The sequence below is a fragment of the Benincasa hispida genome, chromosome 4, assembly GCF_009727055.1.
Source record: "Benincasa hispida cultivar B227 chromosome 4, ASM972705v1, whole genome shotgun sequence".
Lineage (NCBI taxonomy): Eukaryota > Viridiplantae > Streptophyta > Magnoliopsida > Cucurbitales > Cucurbitaceae > Benincasa > Benincasa hispida.
Window position 1 is genome coordinate 10,929,818 of NC_052352.1, and position 23,894 is coordinate 10,953,711.

General features: G+C 35.5%; 6 protein-coding genes across 9 annotated transcripts; 4 read left to right on the plus strand and 2 right to left on the minus strand.

The window, feature by feature from the left end:
- The first annotated feature begins 1,758 nt into the window (after nt 1-1,758).
- LOC120076587 (A-kinase anchor protein 17A) lies at nt 1,759-4,534 on the plus strand. Of its 3 annotated transcripts, XM_039030459.1 has the most exons (5): nt 1,766-2,454; nt 2,540-2,681; nt 3,070-3,229; nt 3,824-4,018; nt 4,197-4,534. In XM_039030459.1, exons 1-5 carry the CDS (start codon nt 1,929-1,931, stop codon nt 4,200-4,202), a joined length of 1,029 nt encoding a protein of 342 aa, XP_038886387.1. In that variant the 5' UTR covers nt 1,766-1,928; the 3' UTR covers nt 4,203-4,534. The 3 variants fall into 3 exon arrangements, 2 of the variants coding, with proteins under 2 accessions (XP_038886388.1, XP_038886387.1); XM_039030460.1 differs by lacking the exon at nt 4,197-4,534 and having other exon boundaries at nt 1,759-2,454; nt 3,691-3,826; XR_005481580.1 differs by lacking the exon at nt 4,197-4,534 and having other exon boundaries at nt 1,762-2,454; nt 3,070-3,322; nt 3,824-3,959.
- A 330-nt stretch (nt 4,535-4,864) lies between these two features.
- Nucleotides 4,865-8,151, plus strand: LOC120076588 (LIM domain-containing protein WLIM1-like). Its single transcript, XM_039030461.1, has 6 exons — nt 4,865-5,589; nt 6,674-7,022; nt 7,110-7,206; nt 7,310-7,353; nt 7,440-7,529; nt 7,611-8,151. Exons 2-6 carry the CDS (start codon nt 6,888-6,890, stop codon nt 7,839-7,841), a joined length of 597 nt encoding a protein of 198 aa, XP_038886389.1. The 5' UTR covers nt 4,865-5,589; nt 6,674-6,887; the 3' UTR covers nt 7,842-8,151.
- A 952-nt stretch (nt 8,152-9,103) lies between these two features.
- On the minus strand, nt 9,104-11,537 carry LOC120076614 (F-box protein At3g12350). The gene is made up of 2 exons (XM_039030494.1): nt 10,338-11,537; nt 9,104-9,683 (listed from the first exon to the last, which is right to left on the minus strand). Exons 1-2 carry the CDS (start codon nt 11,274-11,276, stop codon nt 9,225-9,227), a joined length of 1,398 nt encoding a protein of 465 aa, XP_038886422.1. The 5' UTR covers nt 11,277-11,537; the 3' UTR covers nt 9,104-9,224.
- A 695-nt stretch (nt 11,538-12,232) lies between these two features.
- On the minus strand, nt 12,233-15,346 carry LOC120075420 (exocyst complex component EXO70I-like). The gene is made up of 2 exons (XM_039028800.1): nt 14,527-15,346; nt 12,233-13,760 (listed from the first exon to the last, which is right to left on the minus strand). Exons 1-2 carry the CDS (start codon nt 15,313-15,315, stop codon nt 12,441-12,443), a joined length of 2,109 nt encoding a protein of 702 aa, XP_038884728.1. The 5' UTR covers nt 15,316-15,346; the 3' UTR covers nt 12,233-12,440.
- LOC120075422 (NADH dehydrogenase [ubiquinone] iron-sulfur protein 4, mitochondrial-like) lies at nt 15,340-18,905 on the plus strand. The gene is made up of 6 exons (XM_039028801.1): nt 15,340-15,825; nt 15,960-16,296; nt 16,926-17,014; nt 17,588-17,717; nt 17,847-17,876; nt 18,601-18,905. Exons 2-6 carry the CDS (start codon nt 16,138-16,140, stop codon nt 18,658-18,660), a joined length of 468 nt encoding a protein of 155 aa, XP_038884729.1. The 5' UTR covers nt 15,340-15,825; nt 15,960-16,137; the 3' UTR covers nt 18,661-18,905.
- Nucleotides 18,906-21,065: 2,160 nt separating this feature from the next.
- LOC120075268 (gelsolin-related protein of 125 kDa-like) lies at nt 21,066-23,648 on the plus strand. Of its 2 annotated transcripts, none has more exons than XM_039028486.1 (2): nt 21,066-22,209; nt 23,337-23,648. In XM_039028486.1, the coding sequence occupies exon 1, from the start codon at nt 21,375-21,377 to the stop codon at nt 22,170-22,172; it is 798 nt and encodes a 265-aa protein (XP_038884414.1). In that variant the 5' UTR covers nt 21,066-21,374; the 3' UTR covers nt 22,173-22,209; nt 23,337-23,648. The 2 variants fall into 2 exon arrangements, with proteins under 2 accessions (XP_038884414.1, XP_038884415.1); XM_039028487.1 differs by having other exon boundaries at nt 21,066-22,201.
- The last annotated feature ends 246 nt before the right edge of the window (nt 23,649-23,894 follow it).

A 23,894-nucleotide genomic window follows, 5' to 3' on the forward strand; every position in this document is an offset into this window, starting at 1 on the left:
CAGGTTATGTCACCTATAGTCATCCAGGTGAAATGTAAGTCTCTATTATGAACAGCGTTACATAATGAGACTAGTCATTTCGTGGTCTGGTCTTATACAAAATCCTTTGTAGAGAATACCCCTGTTCACATGTCTCCACGTGAATGATCAGGATCAGATTATTTATAGCACTTTACAACAATTGTAACATCTACAAAGCAAGTTGTATTCGTAGTATCACCAAGATAAGGTTTCAACCTTATCCATCTACTATAGACCATTTAGGTTATCATTTAAACACGATCCACTTGTATGTCTCTACATATATATTTAAATTATATAAAATAACCTAGAATTTTAGTTTATTGGATTGAGTATATGCTCATAAAATAATAATTATTTTATTAAATTTTTTTATACAATGTTTACAAACTATGAGAATAAAAGAGATATCTAGGACGCCAATCCCAATACCATGACAATCATAAGACAATCAAATAGAAATCACAAAGTACTTAATATCTAATGAAAATAACATGGCAATTAGATAGTGATCAAATATCAATTAGATAGCAATCATATGAAAATCAAACAGAAATCAAATATAAATCTGATAGATGTCATATGATAATCAAATAGAAATCACATGACAATCAAATAGAAATCATGAACTACTAAGCTAAGTATAATTTCAACTGCAATTTCCATTACCTTCCATTTCTATTAGCTCACAACCATATTAATCAATGTTATATAAATTTTCAATAGCAAATTGTCCTAGATAAAGAACGGGAATAAATCTAGAAGTTGAAAATTTCTTAATAATTTCAATTTCTATTAGCTCACAACCATGGCAATTAGAGAATAATCAGATAACAATCACAATATAAGTTACAATACTCAATCTTCAGCTAAAATATGAACGAAACTTCGATAACGGTGGTGAGAGGAGGTTGTTGAGATGGAGTTTAGAGAGAGAGAGAGAGACTCGTTGAGGTAGCTTACCGATAGTGGCAACCAATGAACGATGAGAGACATGACTGACGATCAAGGGAACGGAGAAGATAGATGATTATTGATTGGTTGGACAACTTAGAGACGAGAACATGAGAGTGAGAGAGATGGTTGAGAATGTGGTATAAGGTGAAAGAGGGCAGACCCTATTTCTATTGGAGAGGCAATTTTGGAATAATTTTTTAAAAAATAAGTTTTCTAGGAAGTGTGATTGTACTTTTCAACATTTTTTCATATTTGAACATTTTCAAAAATGAAAGATATAGTTGCCAAATCCTATTTGTAATTTGATACCCATTGCAATTTTTATTTAATTTAAGATTGGTATATATCAAATCAATAAACTTTTAAAATTATACATTTCATTCTTTGCCCTCTATGTTTTTTAAAATTCACGACTCTACTAGATATTAAATTAAAAATTTAAGATTTCTAACCTAAAATTTAAATTTATATCTATTAGATAATTACTCTTGAATTTATATAGAGACCTAGTAGACATAATATAGAAAAATTGAACTATTAAACATAAAATCGATAGTTAAAGATATATTATACACTTTTAAATTCTGTCAAATAGGTATAAACCTATTTAACTTAAATCATGATTAATATTTGGAAGTGAATTTTTTTAGTACTAACAAATAGGAAGATTTAAAATACTGATCTCGTCTTTACTATTCTATTTGGATACTAATTGAGTTATGCCATTTTAGCTTGAGTTGAAATATTTGTATTCCACTTGTACAATATAAATAATTTTTTAAAAAAAAGAAAATCGTTTCTTTTGCTGAAAAAGGCAACCTGACGACTAACGCCGTCGCAGAAGCCATCGTTCGTCTCGTTGTTGGTACGTTTCACGGAGGAGCTAAGCGAAACCCTAATTCAATAGCAGGGAAAGTTCTGTGAAGAGCGACACAGAGAGAGGACCGAGAATGACGGTCAAACTGTTGGAATCGCTACCTCCTACAGAAACGTTAGAAATGGAGAATGGTCTGAAGCTCGTGCCGCGTCTGAAACTCAATTTCACAGTCTATCATTCATCCCCTTCCGTGAGTAAGTCCCTTGATGAGTGGAAGTTGAAGCGAGCTCTCATTGACTTTCTCAAGACTTCGCTTTCGGTTCCGGTCATAGTTCCTGAGGAGGATTTGGTGATCAAACGCATTAAAGAGCTTAAGACACGCAAGCGCGAAGACCCACTTGCTCGCGGTACTCTCTTCGTGCGAGATCTTGGGTTTTTGAAAACTGTTAACAAGAGATACGAGGAGGAGGAAGAAGAGGAAGTCACCGCGTTGGAGAAGAAGTTTTTGGATTGGAGGCGGGTTCTGGTTGAGAAATTGGATGGGATTGAGCTGAATCTTGAGGGGTTCAAATTCAAACTCACTGTTGTTATACCAGAATCTGATAATTTTGAGGAAATGAAGAAAGCTTGGGAGGAGTTTTACGCATTTGGGAATCGGGGTAAGCTAAGTTCCTCGTCTTTTAAATTGTTAATGGTGTTTTAGGCAGTAAGCTTTGGTCTGTAATTCTCCTGAATCTGCCTTAGGATATTCGAGAAGTGGGAGCCAAGGACCCGATACCATTACCTTGAGAGGCGCACCATCAAGGTGGTTTGCTGAGCCTCGGGTTTCGTCTAAGCCCTCCATGTTGGTCACACATACCATCTTTTCTACATTTGGAAAGATAAGGTTTTGCCTCTAGTTAAGCCTCATCTTATTTCTTCTTCAATGCTCTTTCGTGTCTATTTTGCATGTCAAGATTGGTTTGATCATTAGCTTCATTTTTTTTTTTTTTTTTTTTTTTTTTTTTTTTTTGTGGTCTTCCGAATTGGTGCCAGGCTAAATTCATGAATTAGTTCATTGTATAATTGTATTGGCGTCTCTTCACTAATTCCGTAGGATCTAAGAGGGTCTGCCACCTTGATCTTCTGTGCATTGGTTTGAAGTGAGGAATGTATGGCACTTTCAGCATTTGAAGTTAACGACTTAGATTTTAGCCCGTATGATTCTTCTTATGTTTAGTTCTATTTTGGCTCATCATCAGCATGTTTTTTCCCCTTTGATACACACTTTACAGGAACCTAAATATTGCTGTGGACGATGATTTTGGTAAGGATGGCAATGAGGATGGAGAAGACATAATTTCAGGTTTACACTGTAAAATAACAGTTCAGTTTGAGAAACACCGGGACTTCTATAATGCTTTGAAGGTGCTGTCTGGTCGTTCATTGCAGAAGGTTGTTATTTACTAAAGGATCTATTTTGTTTGGAGTTGCTTGGCTAATTTTCCCGTCATACCACTAGCATCTTGTGTCTGATATTTTTGCCAGGTAGCCATAAAATTGAAATATCACTCTTATCCAATTATAGGGACAAATCACTACTAACCCACGGTTGTAATGTAAGATGATAATTTGTATCCTGATACATGTAAAAATGGATTAGAGAGTGTAAGCAAGTATAATAGCAGGATCTAGAGGTAACATTGTCATTTTTATTAGTCCGAATCCTGAGTGACATGTATTAAACAAAGTGCTCTCACATATCAGAAAAACCAACCAATATCATTGACGATTGAAGTTACCAATGATTATAACATAAACTGAATCATCTTTGTTACTACGTGCTTCCTACTTTTTTGCACTAGTTTTTTTGTAATTTACTTTTGAGTTGAGGCTCGCCGCCCCCTTTATTGTAGGATATCGATGACATTGGTTTCTTTCACACGCATACAAAAAAACATGGATGTATACAAAAAGAGAAAGTATTTGGGTGTTCTCATTAAAGAGATATGCATACATGTTAGCGCTAACTCAAATTGACCACTGCAGCAAGGATCTCGTCTCTGGGCTGATTACGAGGTCACCTGGGAAAAGGATGGCTTTACCCTATACTCAAGAAGTCAAACACAGGTTAATGGCAGCAGAATGCAGGAAATGGCAGCAGGGAAATTTAAGAATGAGGCCTTAAGACGACAACGATATTCAGGCTCCATTCCTGATGATTCACAGCGCAAGAGGTTCAAGGTTAGTGATCACGATCAGCTAATGAATCTATTTGCAAGAAAGTGTGATAGTTGGAGAAAATTGTGGTTTGTTTTCTCATTTTGTACTTGTATCATTATTCGTATCTTCACGAATCTGGTAGCATTGTTCTGTGGCTCATTATGGTCTGGTGAATGGTGATTTTGAATCGATCTTGCAGGAATAGGAGAAGTTAACTATGTAGGTTGCCTCAGTGAAAACTTAAAGCTTGCTTCTGGCATTACTCGCAGCTCCTTTTACAGGCACAAAATGGTCTTCTGCAATTTGTGATGACAATCTCCCTGTTTCTCATTCAAAATTCTACAATTTGATGCCCTCGCATCATATTGCAGGATGCTATATTGCAAATTGTGGTTTGTTCTAATATCTTCTCTCTCTCCCACAGGCCCACATGTATAATCCCCTGGCCTCTGAATTTTTTGTATAAATGCTTAAGAAACCGGCTGGAGCTAACATATTTATCAGAGAGGAGGTATAAAAACTTTCGTGTTACTTAGACCTGGGATCTTGTGCTTTCCTTTTATAGTCTGTTTCGCATGCAAAACCTTATCGATCATCTGATCCTTCTTTGGTGCATCTGGCAGCTAATCCTTACACTTAATCCCAAGAAATTATGATATGAAACATGAATTATATAATTAACAGATCATATCCAATTATGGTAAGATGTGATTGAATAACAATTATAACTTAGGTGGGTTGCCTTAGGAGGCAGAAGAGTAAACCGTGATTAGTTCGGATTATGATGGTGGCTACTCAAACTTTATATCCCAAGTTCTTTGACTTGCACTATTGTGGAATCAAGCAGTTGCCTTAACAAATTAGTATCTTTCAAAAATATATGTAAAAATATTAGTTAGAGCTCAACGGGACCCACCCCTCTTCTTTTTCTGACCCAAGGGAGATTTTAATGAGTTCTTATACTTCCATGTATACAACTTAGTTTATCTAATTATTACACAGATGATCTAAACCCAGAATATGAACTAAAATACTGACTAAACAGACCAGAGAAATATCAACTACAATACGAACCCTTTCAGTAGTTATGGTCTTGGCCATTTGACCTCACTTCCCTCCCATTTCATCAAGTGGTTCTAGAGACGAACAATCTTCATTTGAAACTGCAATGGGTTGATCGAGCATGTAGCAGATTAAATCATATGATCAATTCGAACTAAGATGGCTACTTAGGGTAATTAATATCCTACAAAGAACACTCTTAGCATTCGCATGTGCAGTCTGTTATCAAGTACATAAACATATAAAATGTAGGTGAAAAAAGGCTATTGTTTCAGATGAAGTAAAGTATTTAGAAAACTGAGTGAGCTGTCTGTAACATTATTATGAGCTCTGGAATTGCATTATTGAGGAGTATAATATTGATAGGAGGATGATGGGTCGTTATTGGTTTTTTGATATTCTTTTAATAGCTTTAATTTAATGTTGAGTTGAGGCTTAGAAATGAAGAAAGGTGTCACTGTAATGATGAAGAAAAGAAGCTTTTCGAAGTTGGGAGGCAGGCAGGCCACCTGCTGAAGCTGAGCCATTAGGTAACTAAAAGTGTTTCCTTTTCAAACTTATGGTCCCTCTGATTTCCTTCTTCCCTTTACAGCAAATCCCACCTCCATTCTTTCTTTCTGTTTTTTCAAGGAAAAACACAGCTTCAACCTCTGCCTTTTTATGTTTCCCCTTCATTATTATTGTTTCTTTTCCTTTTTATTTTTTTTTTAAAATAATTTAGATGAAACGGCAAGCTAAGATTTAACATGCACAAAATTAGCTAATAAAATGATCAATATTTTAATGTATGCTTCTTAAATGAGTAAAAACAGACACTGGTTCTGTCTAAATTTGGTGTAGTTTGGCTAAAAAAAATGTTAGTATCAATGACAATTTTAAAATACTTTGTTAATCCAAGCATAATTAGCAAATAAGGTACAAATTACCATCTCAATGATTAATTGTTTGGTCCTGTCCTACCGTTGTTGAACTAAAAAAAACTTAGAAGTGTTTTTCTTATAACATTAACAAATTGAAAAGTAAAGAATCAAATAAGAAGAACTCGACACATAGATTTACATGGATTATTTAAAGTGTGTTAGCTACTTCCACGAGTAAAATTGTAGTTTTATTACCTTGAAGTTAGTCCGAGAGTTTATGTATGGCACCAACTATATAATAAACTCCATATAACTTAGAATTGTCCACATGTCTCTCCTAATTCAAAGCATTTCAACCATTTTGTTTTTACCTCTTCTTGTACGTATATTTTTTCTCACTTATTACGGGCTCTAAAACCTAACTCATAAAAATGACTTAGAATACAAGCCTTTATGGTCCCCACGTATAATTTCAATTAAATTATACATTGCATAAATTAGCCACAAAAATCAGAAAGAGATTTTTGTTGGAGCATATAATATAACGATACAAAAACCAAAATATAATAATATATCAGCATTATCTTAAAAGTTTCAAAACCATTTCTAAAATAATAATAAGTAATAAATGAGTTTATTTTATTTTTAAATTATCATCAATAAATACTAAACAAAAGTTATTTGTCCACGTACCTCTGATGATTCAATTTGAGATTGCTCTCTTTAATTAATTTTTTACGGATTTGATTTCAAGACAGCTACAGGTTGAGACATTTTATCAAAGAAACAAGTTGTTGAGTCTGCTCCCAAGATCAACGAAATGATTGTTTGCTACCCCACTGACATTAATCATCTATATATCCTCTGCTTCATCTCCCCATTCTTCTAAACAAAGCTCACTCCTTCCATTGGAACCTCCACAGAGAAGAAGAGATATTCATTCTTCTGGTGAAGAACACTCCAAAGCCATGGCATTTGCAGGCACAACCCAGAAATGTATGGCTTGTGAAAAAACGGTCTATCTCGTCGACAAGCTGACCGCTGATAACCGCATCTACCACAAAGCCTGTTTCAGATGCCACCATTGCAAAGGAACTCTCAAGGTAAAACCACTGGCTTTTTTCTCTTTATTGTTTGTGACTAATGAAGGAGATGAAGCTTTGAAACTGAAATTGTTGATCTGTTTTCAGCTGAGCAACTACAATTCCTTTGAGGGAGTGCTTTATTGCAGGCCACACTTTGATCAGCTCTTTAAGAGGACTGGTAGTCTTGACAAAAGCTTTGAAGGTACAAATTATAAGTTGTGATGGATGGATCTGACTTCTCAGATTTTTCATTTTGATTCTCTATCTATAACCGAATTATTTTAGATTCTTTTTTGTGTTTTTAGGTACTCCAAAGATCGTAAAACCAGAGAAACCAATTGATGGCGAGGTAATTCCCTGTTTACTTGCTTGCGCCTGTTACAACTGAGGTAATTCTTCTAACTTCTACCATTGATCTGGAAAATGCATCAACAGAAACCGACAGCAAACAAGGTTGCTAGCAAGTTTGGAGGAACCAGGGATAAATGTCTTGGCTGTAATAACACTGTTTATCCAACGGAAAAGGTAGCAACAATATACATGAGTATTTTCTTCCTCCTGGATTTCATTTCGTTAACTGAGGGCAAATGTAACCCCTGTTTCAAGGTTACTGTGAATGGAACTCCATACCATAAAAGTTGCTTCAAATGCTGCCATGGAGGATGCACGATCAGTCCTTCGAACTATATCGCTCACGAGGGACGACTTTACTGCAAGCACCACCACATCCAACTGATCAAGGAGAAAGGAAACTTGAGTCAGCTTGAGGGAGACCATGAAAAGATAACAGCAAAGGAGAAAATCAATGGTGGAGAGATGGTGGCTTCAGAAGCCTGATTTGCAGAATCAAGCTTTACCAGAATCTGTTTTTCCCTTCATCAGACAAGATACCGTAGTATCCTCCTTCCTTTTAAGGCTATGCACTAAGAGAAGTACCAGCATCCGTTGCATTTCCTGTTAAAAGTGTGTTTTTGGCCTGTCTGTTTTCTAAATATTATTCAAATAACATGCTCAAACAGATGCCAAGATCTGTTTCATTTTCACCATCTTTCATGTTGAAGAAGAGTGGCATGTTTGTGGATTTGAATGTATTCCTGTCAATTCCAATGGATGCTTATAATTATAAGTACATTTGTCATGTCTATAATCAGTATTTTCATTTATGGTTTATATTCTAAATTGGGTTCATACCATGATAACAAAATGGAACAGAACTGCAAATATGAAAGCCCAAGAACTCAATAGGATTCTCCTATAAAGCACAAATATAGATATGAGATATGATCCGTATAAATGACGTGATATGCCAATTTCTAAAAAAACTAGAATACTATTATGTTGAAGATACATTTTTTTTCTTAAAAAAGATTTAGGATATGGATAAATTTAGCATATAAGTTAATGACAATGGTACAAAATACAGTACAAACCTGAAATACAATACAAAAACATCTAAGATGTCGAAGTAAAATAATCCATAAAATGTAATAGAAAAGTGACTCATATTGATCGGAGAAGACGAGAAGATTAGAGGGAGAAGTATGAAAATAAACAAATAACTTTTTCATTGAATTATGGAAAATATTTAAATGGGTTATATTTTGGAGAACTTTGTGGGGACTCAAATATGAAGATTAGATAATTCTAGGATTTGACCTTTTATTATTATTTTTTTCTTTTTAGTTTTGGACTCGAGTAGTGAGCTTTTCAAATAAATTATCTAGTTTTAGATTGGAAAAAATTAGATGAATTGCTTATCTTCTTTTCTTTATAGGAAAGTAAGGGTAAAAATAGATACGTCAAATCACGTGTCAGATATGTATCTAGAAAATATCTGGAAATATCGATATTTGATACAATCTAACACGGATTCTTTGCCTCATATGAAGTATTTATGCTTTATAGAGATTCCCCCAAATCAGAAAAAGATTAGGAAGTATACTGTTTGAACATTCCCTTTTATTTCCTTCTGAAGTTCTTATTCTGGAAGGTTGGCTCAAACTTGTATATCCTAAAAGGGCAGATAACATGTTATAAGCCACACCCCTTTAATTTTACATGAAAGAGAGAGGGAGAGAGAAAGAGAAATGAACATTGTATTTGTGAACTATTGACATATGAATGATTCGTCGTCAATCTGTACATTTATAAAGATTATGCTTGGCCAAAGAATTCATCAAATGGCTACATTGTTAATTAATAGAAGAATCAACAAATACATTATTCCACAGTATCCAGAATAGAACCATTTCGAGCAAGGTGCTTCAGGTCTATAATAAAATTATCTCTAAGGAAACCAAACCCAAAAGTCCCATTACAGTACTGCCAAATTCTTCCCTCCACATTCCGAGGATTTGGAGTACTTCCAGCCAGGTCTGGTAGGACTAGATCATAACTAGAGTTGACGCAAAGAATGCGAGAAATACTATTATTTTCAATTGAAGGCACTAGCTCCTCAATGTCATTGGCTGCTAGAGGCTGAACATGTACTCGGCAATCGTGCAAATATTCTTCCTCCGCAGAGAATGGAGCTTCCAAGAATGTAGTATTGGACGTCCAAAACACGGGAGCATAACTGGAAAGGCGTTCAGACGAGTCCCCAACTCTCCGACAGGCAATGCCACCAATGTCATCATATACAACAAGATAGAAATCCATGCTCAAATCATCACTGATTCCCTGCAGGACAAAATAGGAATCCAATCATCCATGCTATATCATCTCCTATAACTAATACTTCTATACCACTCTCAAGAATGGAAATCATAACCAACAGAGGCAATGAAGCTGTTCTACTTCTAACACCTCCATAAGAAATGTTTGTGCATGATTCTTTAACAACTTTTAGTACAAAAATTATGGGGTGAGGAATTGAACCTCAACCTCTAAGAAGGTAGGTCATCTATCATGCCATTATCACTAGCTAAACTCACTTTACTGAGTGATTCTTTAACAAACTTATTTCAGGTTTACAGAAAACGGAGATGTTTCTTATTCAGTTCAGCTAAGCTAATAAGCTAATAAAAATGTAAATCTTCCGATACTACAGCTCATAATACAGATAACCAGAGCTTAACGGAGATCGCATTAGCTACAGAGACAGAAATCTCAACAGACCCACCTGCATTTTCTAAAATCAGATGGTTTGTATGTTCCCCACCTTTTAAATTCTCAAGTTTATGTAACAATGTTTTCAATATTTTGTTGTATTGTTTATATCAGCTAGTTCAAAGAAGTAGCTAGCTCTTGGAACCTCAAAAGTTCCCCAGACAACAAATAGAACCGTTCCAAAATGATACATAAACACAAGGAGGTCAAGGAGAGAGACAGCACCTTCCATAAGCCCTGTAATGGCCGCAATGGTGTGGGTGAGCAATTGATAATTTTAACGAAATGCTCTGGTTCCCACTTCCTCTTTCCTAGCCTTTCCTTCTCCCTCCTCCGTTGCCTCCTTGAGGCTCTATCCCCTCCCGGACTGGTTCTATTCGCAAAATGCTGATAAATTTCTGACATCAATCGGTCCGGTAAGCTTCCCGGAGAGCCACTTTCCACTCCGTTCACATCGGTTACGGCGGCTACACCATCCTCCGCTCGTAAATTGGCTGAACTTGAACTGCGCCGGAATCCCTTTTTCCTCTGCTCTGGGGAAGTTGGATAAGCGAATGTCAGATTTTCCTCGATGACAAAATGATTTTTCCCCATGAAGCTCAGATCGATCGGAATCAAATCGCAATCGGAAAAACCGGAATCCCCTAAATCCGCAAACTTCCCGGCGAACTCAGAACGGCCATCGGGGTCGATAAAACTCATGGCCTGACCTTCTGAAGAGAGCCCGATCCATAGAAATGGAGATTTAAACACGTCGTAAGTACCGTTCTTCGACGGAGAAACCCTAGAGCCAGCAAGAAAATCTGGGCCCCATTCGAAGAATACCAACGGCGGCGATGTGTTGCTGATGGTCGACGAGCCACTCCGGCGCCAAAAACCGATCAGATTCTCCCACTGATGAAGAGTTTTATAGAGTAACCTGTAAGTGATTTTTCCCTTTCCCCAATTGTTGATTTGAGTCTTGGATCCCCATTTCCGATCGCACATAGTAAACCACAGTTTCCGATCATTCCTGCAGAGAGAGACGAATCTCTTCGATGTGCAAGAGAAAGTCGCTATATCGGATGGGGAGAGGAAGGAGAGGATGCATAACTGAACATCTTCAGGGAAGTCAGTGAAAGAGAAGGAACCCATTTCGTCATATTCGGAGCTAAGATTCGCCATGTTTGCAGTTCTATGAATAGATTTTCTCCGAAAAATCGGTCCCGGATTTTCCCAATGAAATTAACGAAATAAACTTTAAGATGGGGTTTCCTCTGCATAAGGGAAGAGCAAATCTGGAAAAAAATGGAGGCAAATTCGAAGATTCTTTATCGGAGTAAGGAATTATTCTCTCGAAACAAAGATGCCTTGAGAGATTCTCAGAGGTAATCTGCCGACTCAAACTTGTTTACGAGTGTTCCAAGAGATGGCCCAATCTTCTAACAAAACTTATCCTGCATTTTCCGTGGTCAATACAATTGAATAGTCAAATTATAATTTTAAACCATATAATTTTTTTAAAGTATTTTTTTGGATAAATTTTTTAAACCATATACTTAAACTATAGGTTCTTTATATTTCTTGAAAGTTTCTTTAAGATTGTTACATTTATTTGATTAAAAAACTGCTAGACAAATTTAATTGTTATAAACATCAACTTGGTTTTATTGATTAAATAAAAATTTTACTGTTAATATGAAATACATATACTATTAATCAAGAAATCCGATGATCAAATCTCACATTTTGGATAATGTTGAAATCAAAGGAAAGTATATCTATTCTTATTGATTCATATAACTTCTTTCAAAAGTAACAAATAACTTATCATGTTTTGATTTTTTTTTCTTAATGATTTAAAGTCAAGATGATATTTAAAGATGAAAGTATTCTTTTTGTGTAGAACCAAGTTTCTAAAATATAGAAAAAATATTTAGATACGTCATACCTATCTTTATGCATTTCATTCAACTATTCAATTATATTTTATCACGTGACAAATATTTTATCTTTTCTAAAAAATATTGGAGTGTCACAAAAATGATTACAATCTTGAAATAAATTCCCAAGTTTTTTTAAGTTATTGGATAAAGTTATTAATTTCAAAAAGTTATTGAACACAATATAAAATGATTTTATTTTGACTTCATCTCCATAGTCAAAACTATGCATTCATTTTAATTAAATTTTATTTCATTTGACCATATTCCGTGACAACAAAACATACAACTTTCCTTTCCTTTGGGACAAATTCCTTAAAAATCAATGGACCAAAGAATATTTCCAAATTTCCACCAGGTTCCTTACAAACATGGGAATCCTTTGCGTTCAATCACTCATCTCTAACTATCCCAATCCAACGGCCAAGATTGGTCCATCCGACGCTATCTCAGCCATTCGATCCATCGAACCCCGTCGCTTCATCTTGCCACCCGACCCAGGCCCACTTCCACCTTCAAACTCAAAGGCCCGGCCCACAAAATCATGAATCGTCTCAAGGCCCACATAATATTTCCCAATCCCCGGCAACAAAGCCGAGTGCAAATTGAAAAACTCCGTATAAGCCGGGAGTATCATCTTCAGAGTTGCCTCTTTCAACTGCTCCCGCAAATCTAAATCTGGAATGCAATACGTCGTTCTATGTTTCTGTGAAAATTCCCTCAGAGCCTTCACGAATGATTCCATTTTTGTTTTCGCTAAATCTTCCACGGTTTCCATGTTCTGTAGTCGCATGTCTTCCATATCCATTACCGAAAGCAGTGGCTCCCAACATAGCATTTGGTAAGTGTAAGCCGATTCCTCTGCTACTGCTTTGTAATTCTTTCTCATATACTGTTCTCCCAGCAATCTTCCTAGTTCTGTGTTGCGAATCCGCATGTAGATATACCAGTATGTGTTCATTGAGAAGATATGCGGTAGGATTTTGTCTCTATAGCGCGATTTTTTAGTTTCGACGTTTCTTTGTAGGGCTTCCATTACGTTGGAGAAGGCGTCTTTGAGCAAATTCTCCTCCGCTTCCAATTTTGAGACGAATCCGCCTTTCCATGATTTCTGTATTTGGAGAACTTTAGCCATGGCGGAACTGTAGTTGTCGCTTGCAAGGTATTTGAGGTAATTGATGGCGTATCGGACTAGTTTCGGAACCGATCCGTCTTTTGGAGGAGGGAATCCATCTGAATTGCCTTCGATTTGGAGGCCGAAGTCCCAAAAAACTTTGCTGGATGCGTGCACAAGTAGCTTCTCGAGCTCTCTGTATCGTGTACGGATTTCGCTGCCGGCTTCGCCGCCAAATGTCTCAGAGAATTCGGAGTTGAGTTTTTCCATGGAGTCGAACATGTCCAAGAGTTTGAAAAGTTTCTGCGGCTCTTTGGTGCTTCTAGCGACGCCTTCCCCAAACCGGAAGAAGACGGTCATGATTTTGTCTGCGATCTTGACGAAGCATTCAGGCCACATTAGTCCGTCCATGATTGAGCCTAAAACTTGGTTGCAGAGTTTCTTCTCGGAAACCAACACACTCGTGGCTGCGACCTTGAAATGTTCAATCCACAGAGAAATTGCGGTCTCCAATTTTTCCCACTCCATTTTGTCAATTTCTTCTGGAGTGTATGTTTTGAGATAGACTGGATTGAACCGCATCAATGCTGTAGCTGCTCTTCTGTATCTAACCTGTTTTATGGACCATGGTTATAGAATTTGTTGCACTTTTTCTTCAATATTTTATTTATTTATTTTAAATGCAAACTCATTCAAATTATAAACTTTCAATTTGGATCACACTCGAGAAGGCCGCTATGCTAGTTGGTGCAATAGCATTCACTCATGTTGCAATCTTAACCTAACATTTTATTATTACAGTGTAGGTTATATAATAATTTGTATATTTCAATAGTCTGTATCCGAATTTATGGTGTGGACTATTTATAATAGTCTTATTTATAATACTCCATTTTATTGTAAGTTGAGTTAGAAGTCTAAATAAAGAAAGTTTCTTGATAAATGTGTAAACTTTAATAGTGTTCGTTATTGAAATTCAGTTATTTCATATCAATTGTTTCAGTTGATATAGATATATTTAGGAGTGTTTGTAAGTTGAGTTAGAAGTCTAAATAAAGAAAGTTTCTTTAGAAGTCTAAATAAAAAAAGTTTTTCATAAATGTGTAAACTTTAATAGTATTGTTCTTGAAATTCAGTTATTTCATATCAACTTTATAAGTTAGTTGATCAAATAAATCTTTTATAGAATAAATTGATTTTTTCTTTAAAAAATACCTAGTTTCATTTCGAGTAACACTTATTTTTGTGTATGACATAAAAATAATTTTTTTATTTATTTTTTAAAATATTTTAATATATTTTTTTTAATGTGAGTGATGCAAATAGGATGCATGAAGCCTTTTTCTTCTAGTTATAATATAAAATTTATCGCACTTACCTTGACGTAAATGTTGATGCAAATATCCAAACAATCATTGGCAGCAAGAGTTTCAGAAATTCGTTTAGCAGCTTCAATCTCCAGCTCGCTTCCCATCTCAGACCCCACTGCCTCCCCTTCTTTTTCTCCTTCACCATCTTCAAACTTCGGTTTTCTTTGATGCTTTAGATTCTTCAATATGTTTTCAAATTCATCTTGCAGATTCAACAGAGCTTCGTCAAGCAACCCCTCAAACTTCATGTCATCAATTTCTGTTTCGTACAGAGCTTTGAGTGTGATCATCGTCTCTTTCAGTCTGTGTGTCCGTTGTGGATCAGCCGCCTTCGTCCTGCTCAAGAATTCCACCACCTCTTGAAGTTTCTGGATCACCGATTCCCCATCTTGGCTAATCACGCTTATGGATGCATTCAGCCTATCCACACAGTTGACTAATTTGATCAGCTTCTTCAGGCGTTCTTCTGGCGATTTTTCCACCGATAAGTTGGCAAAGATCGCGACAATCTTGCGTTGGAGAAACTCGGATCGCTTAAAAGTATCGAGGAGATTCAGAGCAGGTGAAGCTGCCCGATTGATTCTCGTTTCGAGGGCTTTTGTCGTCATCGCCAAAGATTGTAGAGGCATTATGCTCCTCGACGCTGTCGTAAGCGATTCGTCGATTGAATCAAGATTCTTCTCCATCCTCTCCAGGCTTACGTTCAATTCCGTCGACGCTTGAAGGAGGATTTTCAAATCCGAACATGCTGATTCGAGCTTCTGGATCCTCGACTCCTCTTCCTCCCTCGGCGACATTGTTACAACTCTTTGGCGCAGCTTCCAAAATCGTGAAGAGAGATATAGGATCTAACGACAAGCACGATGCAAGTGCGAAACATAATACGACAAGAAGAAATACGTTTGCCAACTGGAGCTCGATGTAAACTAAGTTACAAATGGCGTTTACTTACCGAAACCGGACAAATTCATGCTAAGAAGCTAAGAATATGCATAGCCGGTTGAAGGCAACCCTTCGAGAACCAGTCCAAACGATCTCCTTAGCTCCATGTTTCGAATTCACATAAAGACATACATCACATCTACACGCTTCGTCGTGAACATACATGGTCAAATTTTCTCTGTGACGCGAATGTATTGCGGTTCGACGATTCTTTACAAGGTTTCCATCCTGCCGGCAAACGCGTCTTCCAGCAGATTCTCGTCGGTTTCGGAGTTCGATTCCATTCCATTCCGTCCGTATTCTTCTGTTGGAAGAATCCCTACGATGGACGAGCTCTACCCGACGCTGCAGTGCACCATTAACTAGTATAATAATCACCAACTTATATTTTATTATTTCTTTTATTATTCCATATTTATTCTTGCCTCTAATAACAATATGCATTATGGCAAACGCACTGTGGAGCAAGTTTCTTTATCGAATGTTCTTGAAATTGTAGACGTGGCGTTGCTATTCGTGTAAAAATCTTCAGCAGGGCAAAGGTTTCCAGAGGGTCGCCTTTTCTGGAAGCTTCGCGTCTTCTTTCGATTGACCACAAATGTTATAAACCCATTGGCGAGGAAAACGCGATGGGATAGCAGAAATTACTTTGGTAATAGAGGAATCTCGTCGTAAAGATGGCGAATTCTCTGCTGGGTAGGTACAATTTTGATCGTTCGAAGCTATCAGCTTTTGTTCATTGTACAAGATTGCTTTCTTCGGACTCCTTGGTTGAGTTCAAGCCAGGGGAGATTGGCATGGTATCCGGTATTCCTGAAGAGCATATCCGTCGTCGGGTATGCATTTCTAGCGGTGAATTTAGTTTCTCTTTCTTTAATTTAGTTCAGATATATTGGACGAAATTTATTCAATCCAAGTTCTGTTGTATAGTTGATAATGAAGAATCTTGAAGAAGAACCAAATATGACTGTTAGATCAGAGACATGAACTGGAATCAGATGTAGCTCTAATTTAGTAATTAGGGTAAAAATGTTCTTTGTGAGGAACGTTGCTGCATGATGGTGTCCTCTTGAGTTTTCGTTACACAGGACATTTTTAAACTAATTTCATTTCTCATTGAACTCAACCATGATGATTTTTAGCATGCTTTTTATTGAATTAAGAGTATCCCTAGGGTTTTGTTGGGAATATTACTGGCATAATTGTAACTACTTGTTAGTTTATTAGGATGAGTAGTCATAAATACAAAGAGTTGGGAAGTTGAGGGAGAGATGGTATTGGGAGTTGGAGATTGTGGGAGAGATATCTCTTTTGAAAGGCTATTGCTATTTGATATTGTAATTTCTCTTTCTTGTACTGCAATACGTTATAATGTTGTTACTTGCGATTGGTATTCTAACAAATTACTGTCAGTATTTGGGCTTATGGAGGAACTAATTGGATTGTCTTCCTTTATGCATTGCAGGTTATAATCTACTCACCTGCTAGAACCGCTACACAGCAAGGCTCAGGGAAAGTCGGGAAATGGAAAATTAATTTTCTCTCCACACACAAGTATGATTTCCTTTCCTGAATTGCAAAGCCGGCGCTGACTTTTCCGTTCTCTTCTTTTAGATAAAGAAAAAATTTATTGATAAATGAAATAGGGAAAACCCAAGCACCTAAAGGTGTTACAAGAGAAAGCAGCCCACGAAAAGTTAGTATAAAGAACAAAATCCGAAAACCAATCAAAAGAGGGAAAAAAATCACGAAAAATGTGTCAATTTCTTTCGCCCCATAACAACCAAAAGAAGAAACAAAGCTTGGCAAATCATCTTCTTAGTAACACCGAAAGGATGGCCCATCAACGATGTAGCCAGAAAGATCATTGATAGTATTAGATCACGACATAGAATAAAACTGAGATGAAATTCAGGATATTCAAAAACTGTCAAGTCCATGTAAAAATTGACTCTCTTGGCATTTACTTGCTTGATGGGATTTCGGGTTTTGTTCTCATGCATTTAAAACTGAAGCGATTATTGACAAGCAAGCTTGCTAAATACAGGATTCCAGTTTCTCTAGTTTTCATAGCTATTCTAGATTTTATGAATCAATCGACTTTCTTATCTGGCCCCATTTGCTTAGGTGGGAAAATCCCTTGATGGGATGGACATCCACAGGAGACCCATATGCTAATGTCGGTGATGCAGCCCTTAGTTTTGATAGTGCAGAAGCTGCAATGAGGTTTGCTGAAAAGCATGGCTGGCAATACGAGGTTCCGCTGAAATTTTGTTATCATTTGCAATTGATACAGTTTTTGAGACTTCCTTTCACATAAGGTTGGTACAGAAACAATTTATGTTCTGTAATCTGGTTGCTAACTGTCCTAGAACCCCTGTTGCAGGTTAAGAAGCGCCAGACACCAATTCTTAAGGTAAAGTTATTGTTGATTAAATACTGAAACTACTCTTTCATGCTGCCCCTGTAATCTATTCTCGGCACATTATTGGCCAAAAATCTCCAGGTTGTTCAAATTGTTAATATCACTAATTCGCATGAGTTGGGGAGGAATTTACCAATCAACCTATATGGTTTGTCCAGTTTATAAATAACATCTATCCACTCTCAATGCGCAAACTACAAGAAACGTAAGAATATGGTTTGTTGATAGTCAAACAAGTGCAGTTTGCAATTACAGCAATACTGTAATGCACTCATCTTTTGTGCATCTACCTGAATCACACGCACAAATGAAAGTTTAAAATTATTTTAGAGAAAAGGAGCAAGAAAGGTCTGTCAGGAGAGAAATTATAGTTGAATAATTGGATGAGATTCACAAAGATGGAGTAACCTAGTACCTAGGATGCACTTTGGTATTTTTCTTTGCAATTATTAAGAAGAATTAATTGTCATTCGGACACTTTGGGGAAAAAAAATACTCCCTAACCTTTAAATTATCTAGTTGTCCATTCCAATGTTCTATATAACTTTATGATGACTTGGATGAATTTCTTTGAAAGCTGCAGGCTCCAAATTTCTTCTTTTCCCTTGTTTCTTGGCCCTCCTTTTTCTTTGACAGGGCCCTCATAGTGATAAGCCAGAGCTATTTACTTCTATTTCTAACTGATTTCAGGCTTCTTATTTCTAATCTTGTGCAGCCAAAGTCCTATGCGGACAACTTCAAATGGAAAGGACCACCGAAAGCTGAAGAAAATTAATTTGGAGCTGGTAGAGGAAGAAAGGTGTTATGGGAGAGAGAAGTGTGAGAATCTAATATTTGATATATAAGAATTTATGTGTGTATATATATTTTTTCTTCCTTCTGAAGGAGAATTTTATAGTTGTGTATAGAATATGTGAATTCCAGTTCTTTTGCATTTTTTTTTTTTTTTCAAGAATAGAGATTTGGATCTCTTAACTTTTGATTAATTATATAACGTGTGAGCATACTTTAACTGAGTAATAGGTCTTGAGATCGTTAAAATGAATATCGCTCTGCTGACATTATTACTCATGTATTTTTAAAAAAAAATGTCTTGAGATCATTTTCAGAGCATTTTTTAAATGAAAATTACTTGGGTTATCTAATCCAATTAAACCTTTACATGATGAAAAAGCAGTCAAAATGGGGGTATTGGAGCTGGCCAGGTCACTTAATATTAAAATTAACCTTAGAAGAGGATGGGTTGTTTAAAATTTCTATAATATTTATTTGTTTTCGAAATTTCTTTTTTTGAGCAGGTGTGATAGAAAAAACTGGGGTGATCTGATGCGTGTGCACCCAAGAAAAATCATGTGATAAATTTTCTTAAATTAAATTAAAATTTATTTTATTTTTATTATACTAAAGAACGGTGTAGTTTGTATCTAATCATTACTAAAATATAAAATATCATTGTTTGTATATAATTTAAAGTTTAAAATGTTTCACATGTTGATGATACGGAAATATTGAGAAAAAGTTTTTGGAAAATTTATAAAATCAAATAAACATTTGACGCAGATTGAATAAGTTAAAATGTTTTTTTTTAAATATGATATCTTAATTTCTTTTTAATAATATTTGGAGCGGAGTGATTGGATTTCATACTAAAAATTGATAGTGTACATTCAAGTTCTATGATATTCTAGGTCCATCTGTTTTTTTAACATAGAATTTTCGACATATTTCTCTAGATGATTATCTTTATTTTTATTTGGTTAAATTATAAAAAACGTCCCCAATGTCTTTAAACTAAAAAAATAAAAAATAAAAAAATATCCTTATCGTTGATTTTGGATAGAAACGATTAAAATTTTGTTTCAAAATTACTTTTAACTTCATAAAAGTTTTAAAATACCTCAATCATTAGTATTTTTTTTAAAAAAAAAATCATTAATTTTTCATGACAAAAATGACTTTAAAAGTTAAGAAAAAAATATTAAAAAATACTTCTATTGATCAATTTGTTTGAAGTTTTTTTAATTTTAAAATAAATTATATAGATATCCTTATTGTTTTCATATTGTTATTCTCATATTTTTCTTAATCTTTCAATTTTTGACTTATATTGATTTTCTCAACAATCAAAATTTTAAGTTAAAACATTATATATCACAAATTTTCACAAAACTCCAAAATTAAAATCTCCTCTTGAAACATATCAAAACGATAAATAGTCGAATAAAAAAAGTATCAGTCTAAATCATGTTGGTTCTTAGAAATTTAATGTTTACTTTTAGTTGTTAGATAGGTTATCGAGCAAAAGAAGTGATGGACGTTTCGGATGAAATTAAAGCTTAAATGGAGCAATGAGCAAGCAACATGAGGCAAAACGACGAAATCGAGTAAGGGGAGGTATGGCGTTGCTTAAGTGCTATGATGTGTCATGTGCCATTCATAGAGACAATATGCTAGGCAAGCATTGTAGTCCCGCCTTGCGGCGCTGCATCGCTCTCTATTTGATATGTGTGCATGAAGAGACACTTTACTCTCCAAAGCGCTTTATGAGGGGGCCTTCAGCATTACAGTGTTTTGGTTGTTGAGAAAATTGGTGTAAACTAAAAATTTGAAAACTAAGAGAAATATGAGAGTACCTATTTATATGTTTTGGGAAAAGATTTTGATTTTAGAGTTTTGTGAAATTTTGTGGTATTTCATGTTTTAACTTAAAATTTTTGTTTTTATTTTGGTTGTTGAGAACATTGGTGTAACTAAGAATTGGAAAATTAAGAGAAATATGGGAGTACCTATATGAAAAAGTGAGGATATCTATATAATTTATTTATTTCGAATTCAAGAAAACTTTAAACAAATTGATTTTTTTTTAATTTTTAAAATCATTTTTGTCACAAAGAATGAACTATTTTTGTTCAATATTAACGGTGAAGATATTTTTTATTCAATATTAACGGTGAAATATTTTAAAAATTTTATTAAGTTAAGGGTATTTTTGAAATGTTTTGAAAGTTCAGGAATAATTTTGAAACAAAACTTTAATACTTTATATCTAAAACTAACTACAAAGATATTATTTGAACTCTCTTTCAAAGTTTTAGGGATTTTGTTGAAACTTTCCACCAAGTGTAAAGTTCAGGTATTTTTTATAATTTAATTTTTTTTCTTTTTAATCAATAGTCTGACCCATAACCTTTCATACATCACTCATTGTATGTAAAAGTATCGCCGGAATTGTCTTAATGTACGGTTAGGAAAATACTGTTTGGTTAGTTTCGTGCTTCGTCATCTTTTGGTTAAAAACCGGGGAAGCCGTTGGCTTGATGCTGAGGCCGTACATTCTTCTTCTTCATGTAACAAAATTCCATTGGAGCTATGGTTGCAGTCCGTCAATTTGTCTTTTCTTTTTCACTGATTCTGAGTATTCGATGTGTCTTTTCCGCTGATTGATGGAAAAAGCTACAGTTCTTTAGAGAATCCATTTCCCGTTTGCCGATGGAAAGGTGGGGCCAGATTCCATCTCAACCCTCCAACTTTGTCAGTATTCTTCATCTTCGAGAACGGTGGCTCAAAGAAAATGAGCGAAACCAGAAAGAGAAGGAAGATTTGAAACAGCTTGACCAACAAGAACAGCAACAGAAGGTTCACCAGACGGAACCTGAGGAGAAGGACGATCAGAAGCCGGTGGTTCGAAAGACTCGAATCAATGCTTCTTCTTGGAGCAGAAATGGGAGTAGGAAGTTTCAGAGGTATTATCGAGCTGTGCCGGTGAGTAATCCGCGCAATGTGAACGAAACGTGCAAGAAGACTGAAGATGAAGGCGAGCCTGAGTTGGCTGTTCCTAAAGTCGAGAGAGATGAGAAGACGGAAAAGAAGTCTAAGAGGAAAGGTCGCAAGAAGAACCCTAGAGCACAGAAGGAAGAGATAGATAAAACGTCACCAACACCTGAGAAGAACTTGAAGGAGGAAACGAAAGAATGCGAGATTGAGGTGCAGAACGGGAAGAAAAATGTTAGGGCAAGAAAAATCGATGAAAAGACGGAGACTGTGAGTCAATGTGGACCTGAAAAAACTGGCTACACGCATGAAATGAAGGAGATGGAAAACAAATTAAGTCTCATTTCAGTGAGTTTTGAAATTAAAAGAGGGAGGAACAATGGTGTTTACAGAGGCGGTAGTCAAGGCAATCGGAACTTCAGAGATCCTCGGAATCTTGATCGTTGGGGTCCCCGTAAACAGAGGGATATTGGAATGATTTGGGTGAGGAAAGATGAGCTTTCAAAAGTTGCATAGCATATAGTTTATGAATCACAAGAAGATAGGTAATCTGGTGAGCATTTCCTTTCTTGGATTTGATGATCTTTATGATTAATAATAGTATCTAAACTGATTGAATTTCATCATTTAATGATCACGCTGCTTACTTAGAGAAAATGGAGGTTGGTTTAATAATATAGGTGAGGGGAACCACATGGAACAGAAGGAATCAAAATTAATTGTTTGCACGTTAATGGTGTAAAACATAACAGCAGAAAATACTCGGTAAAATATAAGAATTTGAATGCTTGTGGTGACTTTGAATTGATGGTGAAAGTGAACTGTGTTTTTTTATGGATTATGTCTATGGTGGGTGCATAGGAGCTAACATAGCCTGCATAAACATTTGTGCCTGCTTATAATTGCTTTGGTGGGGCAATTGTAATTTGTATATGAGAAGGCATCCTATGCTACATTTTCCCCCTTTATGTTTTCCATTTTAGAAGAATGTGGTTTACTGTCAGGTTTCAAGTTTTAGAAAGTTTGGGTAGATTTCTAAGGCTTAATTTGGTAATCATTTGGTTTTTGGTTTTCAATTTTTGAAAATTAAACTTATAAATACTCATTCCACCTCTAAACCTCTTGTTTTGTTATCTACTTTAGACCAATGTTTTTAGAAACCAAGCTAAATTTTGAAAACTACAAAAGGAGTTTTAAGATTATGAATAAATAAACTTCATCTATATAGGCTGTAGATGGTATTTTATTCGTATAGTGATATTCTAGGAAATATAAATATGATCATTCTTATTGGAACTACTTGAAAAGAAATCAATGTGAGGATTTATTGCGTGGTAACCAATGTCAACCAATGATTCCAAGTTGTAACCAGGGGCTTGTAATAAATAATGGAGTGCTATTTAGTTTATGCCGAACATATGTTTCATTGTATATCATAGTCCTCATGCTACATTTACATGATAATCTATCGGTGATCAGTTTGGAAATATATATTCTATGAGCCCTAACAGTAGGTAGACCACAAGTTCAAGTCTTGTATCTAAGCTCACGCAAGTATTAACTGAGGATTATGCTTATTAGACTAACCCAACAACTTATACTTTTCAATTTAGAGTGATTTAATAAAGGATCTCTGTCGCCCATCCCCTAATTTCTGTTTTTTTTTTTTGTTTTGAACAGGTTAGGAATCTATTCAGAGTAAGAAGAGAACAGACAAAAAGTACATTGTTGTTGTTCTTATCTGGTGAAAAGCTTTGAATGGAGGTTAACAATAGTGGATGGTGATATCTAGTAGATGAAAGATCAATTACTTAACTAGATATTGTATAGCACATGAAAAATCTGATCAAAAGAACACACCCATACCATAATTGTGATTTATGTTGATGTTTGAACCATTTTGGGTTGAGAGATATGGTCAGAAGTCTTGGGCATTTGATGGAATTTTATTGAGCAGATTATGGCTCATTTAAAGCCGTTGTTTCTGACCCACCTCTTCTTTGCCAATTGCTTCTTGCTCTTGAATAGGCTGGCTGATCTCGAGCAAGTGAAAGTCATAGCTTCCCATGTTTCTTTAGGGATTGGTTCTCCCATTCGATCCTTCACCCGTTGGAAACCCAAAATGTTGTTATTTTGAGATCTTCTATAGACAAGAATTGGGTATAAGAATGATAAATGTGTTATTTAGGCCTATTTGGTTTTTAAAAATTATGATTTTACAACTTCTTTAGTGTCTAT

Coding starts and splice junctions, on each gene's coding strand:
- LOC120076587 (XM_039030459.1), top strand. CDS start 1,929: ATGACGGTCAAACTGTTGGAATCGCTACCTCCTACAGAAACGTTAGAA. Junction 2,455..2,539: donor TTACGCATTTGGGAATCGGG/GTAAGCTAAGTT, acceptor AATCTGCCTTAG/GATATTCGAGAAGTGGGAGC. Junction 2,682..3,069: donor TCTACATTTGGAAAGATAAG/GTTTTGCCTCTA, acceptor CACACTTTACAG/GAACCTAAATATTGCTGTGG.
- LOC120075420 (XM_039028800.1), bottom strand. CDS start 15,315: ATGTCGCCGAGGGAGGAAGAGGAGTCGAGGATCCAGAAGCTCGAATCA. Junction 13,761..14,526: donor GCATCAACATTTACGTCAAG/GTAAGTGCGATA, acceptor TCCATAAAACAG/GTTAGATACAGAAGAGCAGC.
- LOC120076614 (XM_039030494.1), bottom strand. CDS start 11,276: ATGGCGAATCTTAGCTCCGAATATGACGAAATGGGTTCCTTCTCTTTC. Junction 9,684..10,337: donor CATTACAGGGCTTATGGAAG/GTGCTGTCTCTC, acceptor TTTGTCCTGCAG/GGAATCAGTGATGATTTGAG.
- LOC120076588 (XM_039030461.1), top strand. CDS start 6,888: ATGGCATTTGCAGGCACAACCCAGAAATGTATGGCTTGTGAAAAAACG. Junction 7,023..7,109: donor ATTGCAAAGGAACTCTCAAG/GTAAAACCACTG, acceptor ATCTGTTTTCAG/CTGAGCAACTACAATTCCTT. Junction 7,354..7,439: donor AGAAACCAATTGATGGCGAG/GTAATTCCCTGT, acceptor ATGCATCAACAG/AAACCGACAGCAAACAAGGT.
- LOC120075422 (XM_039028801.1), top strand. CDS start 16,138: ATGGCGAATTCTCTGCTGGGTAGGTACAATTTTGATCGTTCGAAGCTA. Junction 16,297..16,925: donor AAGAGCATATCCGTCGTCGG/GTATGCATTTCT, acceptor TATGCATTGCAG/GTTATAATCTACTCACCTGC. Junction 17,015..17,587: donor AATTTTCTCTCCACACACAA/GTATGATTTCCT, acceptor CCATTTGCTTAG/GTGGGAAAATCCCTTGATGG.
- LOC120075268 (XM_039028486.1), top strand. CDS start 21,375: ATGGAAAGGTGGGGCCAGATTCCATCTCAACCCTCCAACTTTGTCAGT.